At 39.8% G+C, this 22,622-nt stretch overlaps 1 protein-coding gene across 3 annotated transcripts in view; it reads left to right on the plus strand.

Moving 5' to 3' along the window:
* The window catches only part of LOC125426820 (sodium channel protein type 1 subunit alpha-like), a 152,462-nt gene extending 131,355 nt beyond the window's left edge, over window positions 1-21,107 (plus strand). For all 3 annotated transcript variants that reach the window (XM_048485595.1, XM_048485593.1, XM_048485592.1), the window contains 6 exons: window positions 8,801-9,082; window positions 11,842-11,895; window positions 12,148-12,285; window positions 15,025-15,129; window positions 15,389-15,659; window positions 17,759-21,107. In XM_048485595.1, the coding sequence (XP_048341552.1) occupies window positions 8,801-9,082; window positions 11,842-11,895; window positions 12,148-12,285; window positions 15,025-15,129; window positions 15,389-15,659; window positions 17,759-18,930 (2,022 nt within the window). In that variant the 3' untranslated portion in view covers window positions 18,931-21,107. The remainder of the gene's footprint in view (window positions 1-8,800; window positions 9,083-11,841; window positions 11,896-12,147; window positions 12,286-15,024; window positions 15,130-15,388; window positions 15,660-17,758) is intronic.
* The last annotated feature ends 1,515 nt before the right edge of the window (window positions 21,108-22,622 follow it).

A 22,622-nucleotide genomic window follows, 5' to 3' on the forward strand; every position in this document is an offset into this window, starting at 1 on the left:
TCTCTTGCATATTTCTCAGTAACAGATAAGCAAAACGCTTCATTAGCTAACCTGAATCCTTTGTTCAACACATTAGCTGGAAGCATTTTATTACTTTACTTCCTAGCCAATTTGAGGAGTTTTGTTCATAGATTTATTAACTCTAAACAGATTTGCTAATAGTGATTTAAAGGTGAGTTGATTTTGTGTGATTTCTCATTCAATAAAATATTTCTATTTATGTCCTGGTCAACATCACATCACTTTTTAGAAGGGTTTGTTGCTCTCATAAATTCAAGTCCATATGTTCCTGTTTAATGTAATGGGGCCACCCTATTCCTGCTGAAATTAACACTTATGCTAGCACAGGCTTCAGTTTAGGATTTCATTCAGTAGGTCAAGTGTGATTATATTACAATGCACGTTTCCAGACAGCGTCTCCATTTTTATTACTGAAATATTCACACATAACTGACACAAGAAACTGGCTGTCATGGGTTTTCCAGGCTTTGTGGCCATGGCATGGTAGTTCTAGCTCCCATCATTTCACCCGCATCAATGGCTGGCACTTTCAGAGGCATGCCATGGAGAGAAACACATCTTATCATGGCATGCCTCTGAAGATGCCAACCGTAGATGCAGGCAGAAAATTAGAAGCTAAAACTACTCGATCATGGCTACACAGCCCTGAAAATCCACAACAGTCAGTAAATTCTGACTGTGAAATCTTCGACAATACATTGACACAAGCAACATTATGAATCATACCATGTAGACGATTCCGTAATCTTCAACATTGGTATGGTCTTGACTTAATTTGACTAAATCTGTTTAAATGGTTAATTAATTTATCTTTTTCTCACAAGTAGACAAAAAAGTCGATTTGGTTACAATTACTCCAGCAAATCCCCATCATTATCTATGCAAATCATGCAATATTATATGTTTGCTTTCTGAGATAACTCAAGATCACTGCTTAATTGCTATCTCAAAAAAGTTGCTTACACTATATCCCTGTTTTCTTCTCGTCCTTAAAGCTAATGGATTAGCTTGTGATAAATACTGAAATCACAAGGAAAAAAACTCCAAAGACTTTGTCATTGAAGCCACTGACTCCAAAGTTGGAACAATTAGTTTGCTCTCTGTATACAAACCAATCCAAATTGCATGTTATTCAAACCTGTTATTCCTAGAGAATGCTTTTTTTGCCACTTCATGGAAACATAAGAGGAAACAGCTTCTGAAGAATATTAAAAATAATCTAATCCCATGAGATTGACTGACTGTCCTGTTGTCTAAAATAGTGCTTAGATGTAAAGCCATCATAATACCCTGAAATGAAATTCAGATGATGAGAGCTCAGTTCCTCAAATTGTATCCATCAGGTTGCATATCTTTTCTTCAGAATTTGGAAGAAGAAATATTGTAAATTGAAACTGACTCGGTACATGAATTTCAGGTGCATCTAACCACCCCTTAATTTCAACAAATCCCTTTAAACGAGAAATTCATGAATTGAGAAGTCAGCAGTGGAATAGGGTAAGAGCTGGTCAATTGCTGTAGTGTTCACGAACATTCATTCAGTTTTTCAACTGACTGTTTGGTTTCTCCATATTCATACTTCTTTTTAGTTACTATTCATGAACATTCTTGCAAATGTGTTTTTTGTTGGCACAAATGTTTGGGGAACTGTTGTTCTTTGTACTCCTTAAGTAACCTTCAAGAAAGGCAATAATGCTTAATGTTCATGTAATATGAGTACCAAGAATATGCCATTCTGAGAGAAAAAAAATACATAATTTCAGTATACATCTGGTTCATGTAAGAAGAAAAATTATTAGACTTGGTTTCATTTTATTCTCATTTACAAGCAATTTCCGTTGCAACTTTTCTCTTTAACGCTATTTAGAAGGAACCAAGGTGTTGTGTACACAACTGTATCTGTTATTCGCCATTTCTTATCCATTCCTGCTTAAAAGGTTTCTCTCACTGAGCCAAGGAGCCAAAGAAATAACATCTGGTGATCTGAAAACAAAGATCCAGTAACAAGCTGATTAAGTGTGTAGTGTGCAAACGATTTACACAGAAAAAATTTTTTTCCCAAGCACTTGGCCGAAATTTAGAAAGCGTGCACCTTCACAGAAATCAGTGTCTGTTAATGAATGATTCGTGAACAGGGGGAAAAAACCCTCCCATGAAACTTTTTAACACAAAACTGACCGGCTTCACTAAGTTATACTCTTTGAACTCTGCAATCCTTACATCATTTTATGCCCATTAACCTCAGTGGATTGAGAAGGGTGTAATTCAGCTTAGCACTGTACTATAAGACATTGTGCATGTCAGCAACCGCATTCCGTGGGGAAAAGACAGTAGCATTCCAAATGGGACTGTCTTGCTTCCCCGTCCTGCTGCAGCTCACTGAGCCCTCTCCCAATATTGTTTCTGAGCCTTAGTGGACCCCTGAGAATAGCACAGGAGCAAAGGGAGGGTCTCCAGTGGAAGGGGTGAATCTCTCTTCCATAAATAGAAATGCCATTCCATCGAAGGAACCATGTGGTTGGAGATATCCCATTGATAGTATTGAGTATCTGCAGGGGAAATAAGTAATGCAAACCATTAATTCTCCCCTTCCTTTACAGGCAGCAGTTGTTCAGTGGCACCACAGAGATAAGGTTCAACTAGTACAAGCACAGCATGGACTGTGTCTCTTAGGATGTTTCATGAAGTTTGCAATTTGAAACCATATTTATGTAGTATTCATTGACGAGATTTTTATTCTGGGGGAATAAGGCAGGGACCCAACAACCACTCAGATAACATTTAACAATCTTTTGGGGGTCTTCGTTCTCAGTACAGTATCTTCTTCTCTTCCCGCCATACAATGAATCTGGGCTATACAGTCTGATTCCCTGGTCGTCTAGAATTCAGTCAAATGATAATTCCACAAATCATGTTTCCTGCCTGAAGCTTCCAGCTCTGAGCTTTGGCTAATTTCCAGTTTTCTAACTGAGGAGAAGTCCAATTAATTGAAAGACACTTTTCAGTGATGAACACTATTAATAGGTTAAGAAAAGGACTGACACTTAAAGCCTCATAAACAAGAGCATTATTTATCCTGAAAACATCAGTCAGCAGATTCAGAGTGGGCAATAACGAACACCCTTCAACCTGAAATGAAATCGTGATCTAGCATCAGCAGTCTGTTTTAACTTTATTTTAAAATATATCTGTTCCATACAAATTCTGTCACTCTTTTTCACGCAATTAAAGTTCAGATTTTGACCTGTCATTCCCCCAAACCAGGTTCAGTGTTCACATATTTGCATTCTTCTATTTAATATTTGGAGCTTTAGATTAACTTCATATGATTTCTCTGTTCCAAAAAAACCCTGGTAACATTAGTCTCATGCAGAAGACAGCCACAAGACCTAAGGACAATGTAAGTCTGTGAAATAGAAATCAACTGTTTAATTGTGCACAATAGCCCCACAGGAATGGGGTGGGGGGGAATAATCAAAACAGTATTTTTTTAAAAGATCACATTTATTGTGTTATCCGGAGAACTTACTGACTCTCCTGAAGAGTAAATTTGAACCATTCTAACTCCACATAGGTGCTGGAAGGCAAAGTAAGTCCCTGCTTTCATTTGAAATTAAATCTCTGTCACGGACTTAGAGCTATATTCTAATCTTAGTGCATGTAGATATATGTTTATACCTACTTGCCAAATGAGATTTTAATATAGTCATTGCTTCCTAATTATTTTTTAAAACTCCCTGTGATGCAATGCCTCTTGCAGTACAATCAAGGACGTGTATTGTTGTAAACAGAAAAATGACTTATCGATTTGCTTTGCTAAATTTAGAAGATTAATTTCTGTAGTGATAAAGCATGTGTCTATGTGTAAACTCACGAAAGAAAGCATGTCATATTGTACTTGATACATTTCTATTAGAGCAACGAAGCAGAAAAAGAGGCTTTTTTTTAGATTCCACCTTGCACTTTTTTGTTTTGCATGTCTTTTGCACATTTCTGGCTGATTGCTTTCAAGTTTTATCATATTTCAAATTTCCAGTCCAGTTTCCAAGGAGGCAAGTTTAAAGAGAAATTTGGTATCCTAAACATTCTGTATGCTTTAGCAGATTTTAAATGCCTCTTTTACTGAAGCACAACAGCTCTGTTTGCAATTGACAGCATCAGAAAAATATTTCAGTTTTTTACAACTCCACTGAGTACACTCTCTTATACAGGTAGTCTGAAGTTATGGGTGGGTACCAACATTGTGTGTAGTGGTTGCATTTCCATGCTTTGGTTCCTTTGACTATTCCACAAAAACTGAACATGTCAAGGGCCTAACAAAGGGAAGGGAATTACTTGAATTTTACATTCAGTGGCTTGGGTTCCAAACTATTGTTTCCACAGGCATAAGGATTTCACTTGTGGAGCACGATTTTCCTGCCTTCCCCAGTCCAACAGTAGCCCAAAATGTGAAGGCATTTTAGGTTGCTGCAGAGTCGTGGCGGGCAGAAAGCACATTTAACTGTAAACTCTAAACTGTAAAAACTGTAAAAAAAAAAAAAGAATGCTCCCGTTTCCCACCGTAACACAAGCGCCAATCACGATCGAGGAGCGAAACAGGCACCAAGATGATCCCGCCCACTTAGCTCAGTTCCAGGGGGCCAACTCAGTTGCTGTGGGGACAGCCTGGAATCGCCCTCCACTGAAGGGAACCAAGTCGACCTTAGCTCCCTTCTGTAGTGGGGAAAGCCTCTGTGTGAGCCATTCTAGACAGGAGAAGGAAGAGGAGAGATTACTAGGTACAGCCTAGGACTAGAAATCCTACTGGTGTTCAGGTAAAAGCTTGTCAGTATAGAAAATGCCGTCCAACAACAGAGTGTGGTGGATTCTTGAACAGACCTGCAGCTGGCAACCCACTGGGAGAAATTTAGGACAGGTTTAACCATAGAAATTTGGACATCCTGGAGTGTTGCCCAAAGCAAGGACATGGCTTCTGGTTTCCACTGCAAGTGACATTGTGTGGGTTGGTGCAACCTTTGCAAATTCCCTTTATCTTTTTCTCACTGACCTGTGAAGTGGTGGTGGGAAATAGGGGGCCTATGCCAGGAGGTATCCTCCCCACCCCCACCCACCCCAGTCTGAGAATAATATCCCCTCCTGGCTGCCTTTTCCCCTAATGAGTTACGGGTAGGCCAGATGCTATTGAAAAAGAAAGGCAGAAGGGATGAATATGCATTTTGAAAGTTGGAGTAAGATTGATTAATCAATTAACCACTTTGTTACTTTGGCCAAGGTATCCCTGGGTGACTACTCCTAAAGCCTAGTTTTTCACTTCTGGTCACAATCTGAGAAAATACTTAATTACATGCTGTTTATTTGACTGGGGAAGGATGCAAGTTCATGGTGCAGAAAGCATCTATGAAATACAGGCAAAGTAAAATTAGTAAAACCAAGCAGGAACTGTGGCTTTTTGTTGATATGACATATAATTCAATCACTAGCTTATGCACCAGGCAGCTGAAAAGTTTACAAAACAAAGCAAGCAGGAGGCAATGAATTTTCCTTCCTGTTATAGTGGCCAAGTGAAAGTTATTTAGGCCCAGCCATCCAGAGGGGTATCAGGTAAAGTAACAAAGTGATTAATGAAATGACCAGAGTAAAACCGCTAAACAAAATCTAGATCTAGTTTACAGAGTTAAATTGCAAGCAAACGTTGTCATATTATTTGTCGTGAAATGTTCCTGGGGATACCAAGCCTTACGCTGTAGGAGGACTCCCAGCACCCAAGCTTGGATAGGAGAGTGCACACCGGCATCACAAAAAGTATCCTTATGTCACTTCTGCTAAAAATTGGAAATGAAACTGTCGATACTCTAGAACATAGGTGTCAAACTCGCGGCCCTCCAGATGTTATGGACTATAGTTCCCATCATCCCCTGCCAGCATCATGCTGTGCTCTAGAAGGAGTATTTGCTAGAACATCTAAAAATGTCAGTTCTAATTTTTACCAAAAGTAACGTCAGTATGGCCAGCTTCCCCCAGCCCAGTTTCTTCCTGGGCACTGTTGTCTGCCACCTGGCAACCCTAAACCTGTTTAAAGTACGTGAACTAGTAGATGGATCATTTTTTAGTGTCTGAATCTGAACTGAAAAAAACATGGACTCAAACTTTTAATGATTCAGCTCCTGCCATCAGTGTATCAACCATTGTCATCAACTGATTCTACCATAATTTGTTACCATTACCTGATCCTAATCTTTTTCATGAATGTATTTGAATTACAAGAGGGCTGTTCAACCTTAAGGACTAAGCTATATAAGCTACTCCTCCACAGACTGGGAAACTGAAAAGATAGAGGTTGTAGCAGTGGTGGGATCCAAAAATTTTAATAACAGGTTCCGATGGTGGTGGGATTCAAACAGTGGCGCCGCCGCACACACGCACCTCCAGTCCCTATTGGGCAGGGAGGTTGCTTTCGTAACCCCTTCTTGGCACTCAGAAAAAATTAGTAACCACTTCTAGAGAAGTGGTGAGAACTAGTTGGATCCCACCTCTGGGTTGTAGACAGAAAAGCCTACCTCAGCTCCAGTGAAGGTTTTGAAGAGCTGAGATCAAGCCCCTGCCTTAGAAAGCAGAGAATGTTTGAGATAATATTTTAACACAAAAAAAAAGTTTCAAAGAGCCACCATGTTGGTCTGCAGTAGAACAGGTAGATTCAAGTTCAGTAACATCTTAGAAACCAACAAGTTTTTCAGGATATAAACTTTCAGGAGTCAAAACTCCCTTCATCAGACACCTTCTCTGATGAAGGGAGCTTTACCTTTGAAAAGCTTCTATGATCTTTGACAGTCTAAAAACACTGTACTACTTAAGCATTTAAAACATAATAATTGGAATGCAGCAATGAGATGCCAACAGTTCCTAAGAGAACTCAAGGTATTGCTGCACAGAAAAGTGGGTGAGACATCATAACCAGTCTTACTACAAAGAAATAGTAACACACCAGGATTGGCTAGGCTCCAAGCAAAGTAATAAAGAACTACTGGTTAGCCTGATTTGGGGAGAAGCAGATGTTTGTAATGAAATTTGAACTATCAGATGCCCCACACAATGGAAGAACATGCAGGGTAGTAACTAGTTGGTTACATGCTACCCTCCTTAGGCTCCCCCAGCATTTATCAGCTTTTTAACAAATAAATATAAAACTACTGCCTGTATTTAGTTGTTCTTAACATGTAAAAAATCACCATAAAATTTCCTTTCTTATGACTGATGAAAAGAAGGTATATCATGTTACCACTGATTTCTGAGTCGTGCAAGTATTTCTTCACCCAAATTCACTCATACTTGGATGGCAGGATGTTTCATTTGAATCCTCAGCAGATATTCAAAAGGACTGAATGAAAGGGATTGCAATCCTAAATCATTATGCTCTTCTAAGCCCATTAACTTCAATGGATTTAGAAGGGCGCAACTTTGGACAGCTTTGTGAGTCTGCATACCCCAGGAAAAATTTTTGTTTCTATAAACAGTAGCCTATCACGTTGCCTGTAAAACACTCTTGAGTCAGAGGAGTCTTCTGAATTCAGTTAGCAATATGGTCAGCAGAACCAGCCATGCAGTTCTGGATACTTTGTGCTGTGTTGGATCAGAGTGATAAGATTTAATACCGAAAATCAAGTTCCATAATTAAATCAAGTTCCTTCAAGACTTCATCCTGTTAAACACTGCAGCCACTCAAATGCAGAAGTTTTGTTTTTCTCAATAACATTTATTCTCCCCTAACTTTTCTTCAGTGAATTTCCAAAAGTGTTGTCACAGCTCAAAAATTAAGGTGGCTATTGTTGTGGGTTTTCCAGGCTGTTACACTGTTACACACACTTCTCTCTGTGATACGGTACATCTCTGAAGATGCCAGCCACAGATGCAGGCAAAACGTTAGGAACAAGATCTACCAGACCACGGCCACACAGACCAGAAAACCCACAACAACCAGTTGAATCCAGCCATGAAAGCCATTGACTATAAATTAAGGTGGCATTTGATTTGTTCAAGTAATCCAGTAATATTTTTGTTTAAACATTCTTTTTACATACTATTACTTTATTGGGTGTTAAGTTAAAAAAGGAGTTGAACTTGTACTCAACCCCTTCCCTATATGGATGTATGATTTTCTCTTCATTTTTTACAATAAAATGTTTAAATGATCAATTTGCTTAAAAATGACTGGAGCTTGAAATAAATTATGTGATTATTCAGATAAGCACATATTGCAAAACCGTCTGGCTTTTCTTATGCAAAGAAATCAATCTTTGTAATAATAATGCATGAATATGTGCAGTATTTAAAACATACTAACTCTTTGTCCATTCCATTAATTAAATAAATGATATCTGATGTCTGTGTTTGTCGGTCTGCAGAAAGTATACCAGTTGTTTTCATTTATAATCAACAATTTATTTCATTTTTATATTTTGATTTTAGATATGATATTTAATGTGTGTCTCTTTTCTTTCAGAGATCGAATGCCTTCATGTCACTGTTATCAGGTTTTGGTTTCTTTCTTTCTTTCTTTACTTTCTTTTTCTTTCTTTTGTGTTTTGATTTTTCTTTAGATCATTTATTCCCTCCCCCATCTTTGTTGTCTTGTTTGAGTATGTGAGAGCATTAAAATGTAAAAAATACTCTGTTGCAATCAAAATTATGATTAACAGATTTAAAATAAGTTCAACAGAGCAATCACATAATTGTTCTTAGTATTCTTACTCTATTTTCTTTTCCTCCTATATTTGTGTACTAGGTGGTTGTGAATGCCCTTTTAGGAGCAATTCCATCCATCATGAACGTGCTTCTCGTTTGTCTTATATTCTGGCTAATTTTCAGCATCATGGGCGTAAATCTGTTTGCTGGCAAGTTCTACTACTGTGTTAATACAACAACAGATGAAAGGTTCCTTCCTTCGGAAGTCTTCAATTACACCCAGTGTAAAGCACTTATAGAGAGCAATGAAACAGCCCGATGGAAAAATGTGAAAGTTAACTTTGATAATGTAGGCTTTGGATATCTTTCTTTACTGCAAGTAGTAAGTGAATCCTTTTTACATACTATTACTTTATTGGGTGTTAAGTTAAAAAAGGAGTTCAATATTTTTGCTGCTTCTGAACCTAGGCAAATTTACTGGGAAGTCCCACTAAATTTTATAGGGTATATCAAAGTAACTATGTGATTGTTTTCTTAGACCCATTTTAAATCAAAGCAAAAAGCTGCTCTTCTCTGTTTCTTCAAGCATTAGAAATAAGAGGGGGGAGATATTTTCACTTTCCACTCCACTTTTCATTGGCAGTTTGAGCAGCATCAGAAATGTAGCCGGGCTGCTCCATCCATGAGCCTGGCGTCTAGTCATCACCCCAAAGAGGCTTCCCGGTGGCGCAGGGAGGCTGGAAAAGTCAAACAGCCTCCTTCTGCCAAGGAGCCTCTATAGGTTGCAATGTACTTACACCAGCCCAAAGACTGGCTTGACTCCTAACTGGTTGGCATAATACCAGCAAAGGGCAGGAGGGAGACAAATAATGTCAGCTCCTCCCCTGGCCATGCCCCCAGCCCGCCCCCACTAAGCTGACTTGGATGCTCGGATGCTGGCACAGCATTCAGTACTGCTTTCCACTTTTTTGGGGGGGGGGCAGCTGCTGCATGCTGACATTCATTGTGTATGGTTGAACCCTTAATATTCATTCTTATAATGTATTCATTGTGTACAGTTGAACCCTTAAGTCCCATTTGTAGTTAGCTATTGAGTCACACTTTTACTTTAAAACTGAAAGCATATTAGCTGTGTTTTACATCTGATGAAGGTGTATACAGGTAGGATGTAACGTGTGTGGGTCTTAAATAATCTACCAAATAACGTCTGTTATATGTTAGTATTCCATCAGAATTCTTGCTTTCCCACTTATTCTATTTTGCCTTTTCTTACCTCTTTACCCCCTTTTTTAAAGAAACTCAGTAGGACAAAGAAATTATTTTGACATAAACATGGCACTAGATTGTGGTTTAGTCCCTTGGGATACAACAGTTAAGGGCACTTTCATATTTACTAAATAATGTACTTTCAATTCACTTTCAATGCACTTTAATGATAGTTTGCAAGTGAATTTTGCTGTTCAGCACAGTAAAATCCAGCCGCAAAGTGCACTAAAAGTAGATTGTAAGTACATTATTCAGCACGTGTGAAAACGCTCTACGAATGTTAGGCACACCTAAATCAATAGGACTCATGCACATAGCGAAGAGCTTGATCATGTCCCATCACTTTCTGAAGAATCATGCTTAAAGGAAGGCACTCATGACCCACAGATTTTTGCTAGCAGCTATTTAAACCATCTAGGTCAGTGATGGTGAACCTATGGCACTCCAGATGTTCATGGACTACAATTCCCATCAGCCCCTGCCAGCATGGCCAATTGGTCATGCTGGCAGGGGCTGATGGGAATTGTAGTCCATGAACATCTGGAGTGCCATAGATTCGCCACCACGGATCTAGGCCAAATAAGAAACTGAACTTAGAACCTATGGCACTCCAGATGTTCATGGACTACAATTCCCATCAGCCCCTGCCAGCATGGCCAATTGGTCATGCTGGCAGGGGCTGATGGGAATTGTAGTCCATGAACATCTGGAGTGCCATAGATTCGCCACCACGGATCTAGGCCAAATAAGAAACTGAACTTAGAAGGCTAAGACTCACATGAGGATGAAGACTCACCTAGTGGATGTTGACAAAACTGTACTGCATGGGTTCAGAAAGGAAGTTCATGTGAGACCAAGAATGAGTGGAAATATTAGGAGAAAATTGGAAGCATAGCTTTCTCCTATGAAAGCTGTTAGACCTCAGATTACTCCTAAACAGGGGTCTTGTTAACATTTTGAGAGAGAATCCCTTTCATTAATCATCTTTATTATGTAATTTGATTCTACATGCTCACTTCTGTAAACTGTAGTTTTTAGTATTTATTCTCCCACCCACTCATCTTTCCAGATCACTAGATGCCAAGGAATATATCTACACTGCCTCTTGGCTAATCTCAGGGTTCAATACAGTAGGAAAGAATGAATTTCCCTGTTCTCTTCTGGGCGACCAAGATGTAGAAGATTAGCAGAGTGTTGGGAGTGGGTTGTTTGTGCTTTCAAGACTGGACCAATATGTATATATTTTAATTCTGAACAGTAGACAAGAGCTAGGATGCATGTTTTATCCTTGACACCTCATATGTGTGTTTCAAAAGGTCACATCCTAGTGCAGAAACTTCAGATCCATAGAGTCAGAAAATAAAAGAACTATGCTCACCTGTCTAGCAAAATGTCCATGAGTATAATGAGCAAGTAGAAGACTGGTATATGCAGGAACTGTAGGAAGGCAGCAAAATGGTTCTGTTTTGTACAAGGAAATGCATATCAACCTCTTGGGTACCACTGTTGATGGGAAATGGGCCATTCAGTATCAGTGAAGGTAGGCAGATTTAGCACTTCACAGTATTGTCCTGAGTCTGCTTTTTTCCTTAGACATGAATGGCAGTTTCTTTTGTAATATTTGGGGGGGGGGAGAGATGTTTGAAGAACCATACATGTTACAGCAAAGAGTTTGTGATCCCATTACCAAATTGTCTTGATAATGTCAAAAGGAAAGCTTTAAACTTGAACAGCTCATTTATTAAATTTTTATGTGTTTCTCTGTGTGTAATATTCTTGCTGTTATGTTCTGTTCCTAGTAAAAACCTTGATGTAAATTATTGATCTCTATCATAAGTTAAGAAACTTATATGCAAACTTTTTTTCCTAATACAGGCTACGTTTAAAGGATGGATGGATATTATGTATGCAGCAGTTGACTCAAAAAATGTAGGTATACTTTAATGTTTACCCTCTTTTTGTATATTTACTTATGAAATAGACCTGAGGTTAATAAAAAGGTGAATAGAAACTCAGTTTAAAAACACTCCAATTGATTTGATACCATGAAGAATACCAGACGTTGTGTCTGAAATTAAAATGGAGCCCTATAAAGATGTGTTTTAAATCAGTGCTACTAGCCTTTTTTAATGAGCAAAGTATATTGCACCATGCTTGACTATTGTTTTGCTTACTTTGTAGGTAGAACAGCAACCTGATTATGAGGTCAATCTTTACATGTATCTTTACTTTGTCATCTTCATAATATTTGGTTCTTTCTTCACCCTGAATCTGTTTATTGGTGTAATCATTGATAACTTCAATCAGCAAAAAAAGAAGATAAGTATTTACGTTTGTTGGCTTAAAAACACAACATAACCTGTAGCTGTCTTGGATTGGTTAATTGGTTAATGAAAATGTATGGTTACACCTAAAGATGGTCCAGGGTCCCCAGAAGCCATCATAGACAGGAACCATCATAAACATAGACCAAGGCTTAGATCCTACCTAAACTTTCAATAGTGAGAAGAATGTATGTATACAGAGTGCAAATTCCTTGCCTCCCCCCTTCCAATACAGCCCCAAATGCCCCTCCTCCGTGTGTTTCTGAGAGATGGGGGATCACCAGGAATAGTTGAGGTAGTCCGAGGTTTGCTGCAGGAGGGTAAAATCTGCACACGCAAAAAAAGAAATCACCCCCTTTCTATCTTTTAGGCAGGATCCAAGCCATAGATTCCCTGTGGAGACGTTGCACACCATCTAGATCTAAAATATCATATGAAATCCAATGACAAGACTTTCCTAACTGTGTGGGACCCAAGATGACTGGGCCCCCCACAATCTTGTTCTCTTAGTACCCTTACTCAGCAGCTCTGAGGTAGCCTTTTTCATGTGGATGTTAGCTTCCATGCAGAGAAGACCAGTTTGACATGCTTTGCATTATATGAGAAACCTAAAACCTAATCCAATAAAGTTCTTCCACTTGTTCAAGAGTATGTTTTATTTCCTGTACTAGTGGAAGAATGAGAGCTGTTGGAACATCTACTGAATGAGTTCTTGTGCAAGTTCACATTTCTTTGGATAAAACTCATAAAAATGAAGCACAAATCTACAAATCTTCACTGTCCTTTGGGGCAACACTTCACCAAGAACTGGGATCTATGCTTCTGGGTCACTGAAAAATCTTCTGCAGTCAGTCGTTCACACTTATCCATATCCCTTCCTGTCTCTATGTAATGGTTTACAAACAGAAACAAACTTTGTTTCACTAGTAATAATACCAGTTTATCCATTTAAGCTTTTTAGAAGTGTCTCTGAAGTTCAGCAGATAAATGGGATCCACTGCAAATTTTTGCAAATGGTGGGGATTTCAGTCCATGAAGCATGACCTACCTGCCCCCCTGCTTCTGCTGCCACCACCAAATACAACTCTTGAGAAACTGGAAACACCCAAGAACTGTTTGGGTGAAGTCAGAAGTCTACAGCAAGAGGGGAAAAACAGCAGATATCAACCAGCTTCTGTCCAGCTTCTGTGGGATTCAACCTGATATCTGGCCAGGATATCAATATAGGCAGATTTAGCCCCTTTTAAAACCTGCCACAATAAGGGAACATTTCATGAAAGATGGAAACAGATAATAGCTTTTAAGAGGTGTCACTGTGGCTTGAAAGAATATTCATTTCCCAGGATTTATTTATTTATTTATTTATTTATTTTTTCAATTTATATACCGCCCGATCCCCGGGGGGCTCCGGGCGGTGAACAACAGGAGCAATCATACAAATATAAATACATAGGCTCCATCCCATAAAATAGCTTAAAACTCATAAAAACAGCAAGTAACCATAATACAAAATAAATAAATAGAAGGCGTCTGGCCCCAATTTAAAAACCTACCTCCCTGAGGGGGGCCAGTGGGGCTCCCCATATGAGGGGGCTCCTCACATGAGGGGACCCTGATGTAACTATTTATTAGCATAAATATGTTTCTTTATCCCTCTGTTACCTCTGGTCAAACAGATATTTGCGGAAAACATAAAAACTTGCGAAGCCTATTTACCGGAGGTGCAAATGGTATGATTATGCATATCATGAGCTGTAGTTCCTCTTTCAAAGTGCCTGGTTGGCATATAATACTGCAACCTTGATAAAGCTAATCTGATATGCACCTTATCAGTGACAAAATAAAAGGCCTATTGGGAAAGATCCATAATGAAAGAAAGATAGGCCATATATGTAACAAATAAATAGAACTATATGAAAAACTAACTGTTGTGACAGGAATCCAGAATTCATGAAAGTAGATCTTCCCAGTCTTTCTCTTACATCAGAAGCCCCATGTTTCCACCACAAAACTTAGACAGAATTGGGAAGCCCTCAGAGGCACATGGGGTGGAAATTGAACTGGGGGACAAAACATCCTCGGGTGCCCTGCCCCCTGCGGAGCCCTGCCCCCCACGGAGTCTTGATGTGTGCTGGGTCGAGGGAGACAGAAGACCATCTGGTCACGTGGGGGCCCCATTTTGCACCATGTCCCCAGACAGATACACCCCTAGGTGCCCTTATAGACAGTAGACCTCTGGCTTGAGAGGGGCCTGTAAGAATTTGGAGAGAAAGGGCTCCCTCCCTTTTGAACAAGCGGCACAAGCCTCCAGTCTCTCTCTAGCCTTAGTTTCCTGAAAATTTTGCTTTACCAACACCAGTCACTGGAAAAGCCAATACTGCTAGGAAAGGTTGAAGGCAGCAGGAAAAGAAGACGACACAAGGTGAGATGGACTGACCCTATAATGGAAGCCTGACCATCAGTTTGCAAGACCTGAGCAAAAGGCTGTTAAAGAGAGGACATTGATTCACTAGGTCACCATGAATCGGAAGCTTAATAGATGCACACCACAACAATTGGATGTTACAGCTACATTAATTCACACTGCAAACATCACCTCATATTGGACCAAACTGTCTTTTATAGTGATTATTAATGTTTTCTGTTGATTTTTAACCTGAGATAAATGCAAACAAATGTAAAGGCCATAAAACAAAAAATGTGATTATAACCAGTTTTCATATTATGCCCTTACTTTGGAGGTCAAGATATCTTTATGACAGAAGAACAGAAAAAGTACTACAATGCAATGAAAAAGTTGGGATCAAAAAAGCCACAAAAACCTATACCTAGACCAGGGGTAAGTAATATATGCAGGAAAAATTGTGGGATGCCTTTCTGAATAGCTAGTTTGTGATAAATGTGAACTAGTTTGTGATAAATGTGAGCTACCATGTCTTCTCTTCCACTTAAAACATTACAGCAAGATACAATACCCTTATGCTGCTTCAGATTTATCATATGCTGTTGGTCAAGTTTAGAAAATTTTAATCAGATTTGTACTATTATTTTGATAAAATGACTCTTTCCCTCTCTCTCTTTTATTTTCAATCTGCCAGAACAAATTTCAAGGCGTGGTCTTTGATTTTGTGACCAGACAAGTTTTTGACATCACCATCATGATCCTTATCTGCCTTAATATGGTCACCATGATGGTAGAAACAGATGACCAAAGTGATGAAATGGAAAACATTTTATATCGCATTAACCTGATATTTATTGTCATGTTTACTGGGGAATGCGTCCTAAAACTGATTTCCTTGCGCTACTATTATTTCACCATTGGATGGAACATTTTTGATTTTGTGGTTGTTATCCTCTCCATTGTGGGTAAGAGCTCTTCCAAATTGAGTCAGCTTTTAAAACTAAATTAATATTTCTCATTCTTGTGTGTGTGCAAAGGGCTGTCGAATTGCAGCCAAAGCAAGGGGCTTTCAAGAAAAGTGAAAAGCAGAGGTGGTTTGCCATTGTTTTCCTCTGCAGTCTTCCTTGGTGGTCTTCCTTCCAACTACTGACCCTGCTTAGGCTCTGAGATCTGACTAGATAAGGTTATACCGTGCCTTCTTCTTTCTCACTCGTATCTTATTAATACGATATTTTCACTACACTCGGCCAACTACATAGTCTTATGTAGCCTGGACATTTTAACTGTTCAGTAAAATAATTCACCTTAATTTCTAAGTATATGCCTAGAAACATCTATACTAGTTACAACCCCACTACTTTCTTGCAATGTAAGGTGGATTCCGCACGGGCCAAAAACAGTGGTGTGAAAACAGTGTAAAATGGTTTAAAAGGATGTAAAAGGGTTTACACCGTTTCCACACCATTTTCACGCTGTTTTTGGCCCATGCAGAACCTGCCCAAGAAGCCTTCTGATAGTGCAAGGAGCCTTAATTCACTGGCAGAAGACTCCTTGTGCCAGCACTCGGTGGATCCATTTATTGGGAGAAAACTCTGTCATTAGTGGAACTTCTGGATATAACTCACTGGCTTTAATAGCTATCAAAGGGTGAAATCCCTGTCAACAAATGTCAGGCACCTCAACCTCTTACCCTCCCCACAGGTGAAGCCCACTGATCTTCAGCCTACTAAACCAGGGTTCCGCCCAACATGGCAGAACACTGCTAAGTTCACAGCTCATCTGAGCAGCGAGACTGAGGGCCTATTTCTCTGGCCCAGTGTTATGGGGCATAGCTCTAGAAGAAGGGGATGGAGCCTCATGAGAACACAAAAACAGTCAACTTGACAGCTGAGGAGAAAGAAAAATGCTGGCTGAGTTGGCAGCAGTCAGACCTCCTTCCTTAAGTTTACCCTGCAGATGTCCCACATATATATTTTATAATGGTATAGCTTGCTTCTAATGGCAGATGTGGATATATTCTGCTTCAGGGACCTGAGCAAGTAGTTCCATTTAGTCTTGAAAATGCTGTTTAATTTAGACTTCAAAAAACAGCAATCAAGTATGGTTCAGCTATGCTAACGTAAATGGTTCGAGCTAATACACATAAATTGGTATGGATTCAATCGGTTATTTTAAAAAGACAGTGTAAACTCTGCACATTCCTGAGCTATTCCTACACATTGCAACTAATATAGAAAGATAAGCAGTTTATGGCCCAATCTTAAAAATTATGCCTTATGTTATGATATGATAGTTATGATGTTATGATATGATAGTTATGATCCATGATTGAATTGTGTAATGTATAAATTTAAACATGAAACATAGAGGGATGGGGCTGGTTTGGATTTGGGCCAGAATACTGAAGTGGGGAGGTAATCTTCCTAAACAGAAATCCCCTTCCGGATGGGAGAAAATCGGTGTTTTCCCCTGTCATCACAAAAAGCAGCTGACATTTCCTCCTTCGCTTCAATTCCCTGAACCAGATACAACTTGGGGGGGAAGAAGCATGATGGTTTTTTAAGGTTAAATTACATGTTGAGAGATCTGATCATAGTGTAGTTCAACGTTTATAAAGCATTACCTATTTTTCCCCTGGATAGCCCAATCTTGTACCTGTTTACTTATAAGTAAGTTCTACTGTGCTTAATTATGTAGGATTGCAGTCCTAGCCCTCTGAACAGAGTCTGTGTCGGGAAGGGGCATAGAAAGGTATAGCCCTGTTTAGGATTACACTGCAAATATATTAAGAGTGATTATTTGGTTGGCTTCAAAGGTGGCATTCCACCCATGTATTAGTAGTTCCACCAGCAGAATGTCACTTGCGAGAGGGGGATCTTTTCCAGTTCCCCTGAACACTGTAGATTCCCTCCCACTTTGCTCTCTGTGTTATTCCTTTGTGTTTCTTGATCTCCAGAAGGGGCAAACTCCCAATCCACTAGTTTCATTCTGTAGGTGGTGGTTTGCAGCCAACCTGTTATAAATACTTATCCCTTACATGGTTGTTTTATTTGTTTTTTCACAGGTATGTTTCTAGCAGAGATTATTGAAAAATACTTTGTGTCTCCCACTTTGTTCCGAGTTATCCGACTTGCCAGGATAGGTCGAATCCTGCGGCTAATCAAGGGTGCTAAAGGGATCCGCACTCTGCTTTTCGCCTTGATGATGTCTCTTCCTGCCTTGTTTAACATTGGCCTCCTGCTTTTCCTTGTCATGTTCATCTATGCTATATTTGGAATGTCCAACTTTGCCTACGTCAAGAGAGAAGTTGGGATTGATGACATGTTCAACTTTGAAACTTTTGGCAACAGCATGATCTGCCTCTTCATGATTACCACCTCTGCTGGCTGGGATGGTTTGCTAGCACCCATGCTCAACAGTGGGGAGCCAGACTGTGACCCCAATTTGCCTCACCCAGGAAGTTCAGTCAAAGGAAACTGTGGAAACCCCTCTGTCGGGATTTTCTTCTTTGTGAGCTACATTATCATATCCTTCCTAGTTGTTGTAAACATGTACATTGCTGTTATTCTGGAGAACTTTGGTGTAGCAACTGAAGAGAGTAGTGAGCCTCTGAGCGAGGATGATTTTGAGATGTTCTATGAAGTCTGGGAAAAGTTTGATCCTGATGCAACTCAGTTCATGGAATTTGAAAAACTATCTGAGTTTGCAGCTGCTCTGGACCCTCCTCTTAATTTACCTAAACCAAATAAAGTACAGCTTATTGCAATGGATCTCCCCATGGTAAGTGGTGATCGGATTCACTGCCTTGACATCTTATTTGCTTTTACGAAACGTGTACTGGGGGAGAGCGGAGAGATGGATGCTCTTCGCATACAGATGGAAGACCGTTTCATGCAGTCCAATCCTTCCAAAGCTTCCTACGAGCCCATCACGACAACCTTAAAACGAAAGCAAGAGGAGTTATCTGCTATCATTATTCAGCGGGCATACAGGCGATACCGTCTCAGACGAACAGTCACCCAAGCTTCCTTTGCATACAAAAACAAAATTGAAGGAGGTGCCGGCCAACGTCTCAAAGATGAAATTCTCATTGACAAGTTAAATGAAAACTCATACACGGAAAAAACAGACCTGACCATGTCCACAGCAATGTGCCCGCCATCCTATGACCGCGTAACCAAACCCATTGAAGAAAAGCACGAAAAGGAAGACAAAGATTTGCCGAAGAAGAAGTAAAATCTGCATTAACAATCCTGAATGAGTGACAAATTGTTTACAGCCTGTGTGAGTAACATAGTTGTGTCTAAAGGACTCCTCTAGGGAGGTGTATGCCAAACTGACAGTTTTTACAAATATACTGTATTCTTAAGGTCAGTGCCTATAACAAGACAGCAGCCCCTCGTCATCCAAATGTGACTATAAAATGAGGAAAGAATGACAGGAGGCTACTGTTTTTATTACCAGCTGACACTGCTGAAGAGGAGAGGAAAAATGGCTACTCAGACTGTAGGGACCAGTCCAAAGGGTTGAAACCAATATTTTTTGTGTGTCAAACATAAAAACACTTATTATACAGTCAGTGTATCCACTGTTTGCATTTCAACTGCCACATTTGTCATCTTTTTACAAAAACAAAATCTGTGTTGGTGGATTCATCTCTCTTCCCCCACCCCCCTCCTTTTTATTCACACATTGTGACTATTTTTGTAAATGGGGTTTATGTTGGGGATGGGATTCAGTACTAATGGTACCAGTACGAGGACCAGATGTTCTATTATACGAATCTCAGATATGCACACCAAAATGATTTGCATGGAGGCATGTTGCACTTATAGATCATGCATGGGGAGAAAAAACAAACAAAAAAGCATTACGTCACAAAGCGCAACAGGTTTTTAATAACTCTGTTACCGTGAGGGAATACTCAGTTTCGAGGTGCTTTAATAAATGTCTTCATGTTGTGTCCATCCAGGGAAGTCTTTAAATGCCTGTAAAGTTCCCCAGTAACCCAAATAAGCAAAGCAGATGGATTCTTTTGCACTGACTGTGAAATCTCAGCAAAAGTGGGAGTCCAGAGTCGATGGGTTTATGTCACATTTCTTTCCATTTTCTCCCCCTGTACAGTGTACTTCAATCAATTGGCCCTTAAAAGTCTGAACTGACCAAAACAAAAAACAAAAACAAACACCCTTTCTAGATTTGTTCTGCTTCCTCCTGCAGTATCGTTTAGCCATCTTCAGCTCCCTGCAAGGTTGCCAACGTCTGTGTTTTCACGAAGAGCTCTCTGTTGTGTAAATAGCAGTTTTACCTGTGGTGCACGTTTGAGCAAATGAATAACGATCCCGAGCACATTTATTGCATCAAATATGTACCACAAATAGGTTTAGTGTGCAAGCTTTCAGCAGATAAAAAAATGATGTATTCTCTGCCATAGATAGTTTGGATCCTATCGATGCATGTTTATATTGCGTACGCTGCACTTCCTTCAGCTGTCCAGAATCTTAAATATGGGAAGCCATATGTCAAGAGGAAAAGCGAAAAAAATGTTCAACAAGACCTCATTCCCTCATATCATTAAGCAATATTTGCAGCTTTCTTGAAAGATTTTTGTTTGACTTTTTTGGTTAAGTTTTAAGAAAATATAAATCTGATGTATAGCCAGACTGTACAGACATGTTGCAAACTGCTACACCTGTTGAAAATAATGTGGTTAGAATTTTATAAGCCAATATAAATATTGTAAAAATCATGTTATTTTATTTTTGAGCATTTATGTACATAAGAAAATGAATTTTATCTTTCGGCTGCAGCCTTTTTTTTGGTTCTTTTTTGTCCATAAGCACTTTTTCACGGAAGAACTTCAGAAAATAAGAAATGAAGAAGAGACGGGTAATTGTAGCTTCCTGCTTTTTAAATTGTATTTGCAAAAACATGTTCAGGGTGCAATAATTCAATCATTTGTGAAGGAAAAATTCACAGTTTGCTTGCTTCCAGCTGTTCTCTGATGTTGGAAGAAAATGTAATGTTTTGTTGAAATTTCTTGCAGTGCCTGCATCAGCAACAGTAGCCTTATTTTTCTTTTGCAGAATTATGCTCTTTTTCCCAGTTTTATTTAGGCAGACTGTGTTTATTCTTTTACCTCACACTTTATTTATAATTGTTAATAATGTATCTTTGGTCCAAAGTGTTTTTTTCACAGGAAAAAAAAATAGCAAAACAATATAACCAAACACATCAGGACATTTTCTGTTTCTTACATGGGATATGTTAAATATAGATTTTTTTCCCCTCCATAAATTATCAATCTATGCTGTATTGGTGAACTGCATGCAGGAAATGCTACTAATATCCTAAACAATGATATACAACATTACTAATGTGCAAAAATAATAAAGGTTAATTTTTTATTGTAATTTCTTGGCTATTTTACACATCTACAGTAGGGTAATGCAAAATTCAGTCTCTGCTGTGAATAGGCATAACATGCACACACTGAATTTTTTAGTGATATTCAATATCAAGCACATCATCCAGTTAGCAAGAGTATAGCGTGGACTCTACAAAGGAGCCCAGGGTCCACTGTGGACATGTATTTAAGCAGAGCATGCTGGATCTGAATACTCCAGTATACTGTTTCACACAATGGCCAATTAATTGCCTTAGGGCCGAGGTGGCAAACCTTTGGCACTCCAGATGTTATGGACTACAATTCCCATCAGCCCCTCCAGCATGGCCATGCTGCCAAGTGGCCATGCTGGCAGGGACTGATGGGAATTGTAGTCCATAACATCTGGAGTGCCAAAGGTTCGCCACCAGTGCCTTAGGGAGTCAAATTAACAAGACACATAGGCCTACACTTTCTCCTACTGCTGTCTCATCACATTGGCAGGCCTCCCAACCAGTGGTGGGATCCAAAAATTTTAATAACAGGTTCCGATGGTGGTGGGATTCAAACAGTGGCGCTGCCACACACACGCACCTCCAGTCCCTATTGGGCAGGGAGGTTGCTTTAGTAACCCCTTCTCAGCACTCAGAAAAAATTAGTAACCACTTCTAGTGATGAGAACTGGTTGGATCCCACCTCTGCTCCCAACCCTTGCCCGTGTCCCCTTCTGCTCAGCTGGACACGGGATAAAAATTCTCAAAGGAATGGGAATCAGGGGGGCAATCAGTGTCCCATTCCGCACGGGCCAACAAACACGGGTGTAGAATGCTATAAAACCCGTTTTTAAGGGGGGGCACACATCGCACAAGTCCTACCTCCAAAACAAGTCTGCCCTGTTTTGTTTGCCCAACCCAATTTTTTTGAAAATCATTAAACTAGCGATTCTTTTGAAAAATCCCAGGTTGGAGCCACTCCCCAGCAAACGGCCAGGCAGGAGACGCTTTATTTGCCTCCCTTCCACCGTCCCCTTCATGGGGAAGCCATTTGTCATTGCCCCGCTGTTCTAAGGGGGTTCCTTTCCCTTTTTATTTTGTGGCTGCATCTGCATAGCTACACTGGTGCAGCCAGTTATATAGTGGGACGGTGGGCATGCCTGTGTAGCTACGCATGTTTTGCCAGAAATTAAAAAAGAGAAGTATCTCTACACGAAGGCGCGAAAGCAACCCAGATTGTTTCTGTGGACTCTGGTCGCTGCCTACACGGGGCGCATGTGAACAGGAAAACAGGCTCCATTATCACAACTGTAATCCGTTATACATTTGCTATGTGGAACCAGCCAATGTCTCCAGCACAATGATGTCACTTTTGGAACAATTCGGCAATGACATCATTGTGCCACCAGATGCTACAGCGTTCATCCAAAACTAGGGTTGCCGGATCCTCCTTGGCCACCAATGGGTGATGCGGGGATAGGGTTACCAGATCCAGGTTGGAAAACTCCAGAAAACTTGGAATATTGAGCCTGGGAAAGACAGGGGCCTCA

The sequence above is a fragment of the Sphaerodactylus townsendi genome, linkage group LG02 (assembly GCF_021028975.2).
Source record: "Sphaerodactylus townsendi isolate TG3544 linkage group LG02, MPM_Stown_v2.3, whole genome shotgun sequence".
Classification (NCBI taxonomy): Eukaryota; Metazoa; Chordata; class Lepidosauria; order Squamata; family Sphaerodactylidae; genus Sphaerodactylus; species Sphaerodactylus townsendi.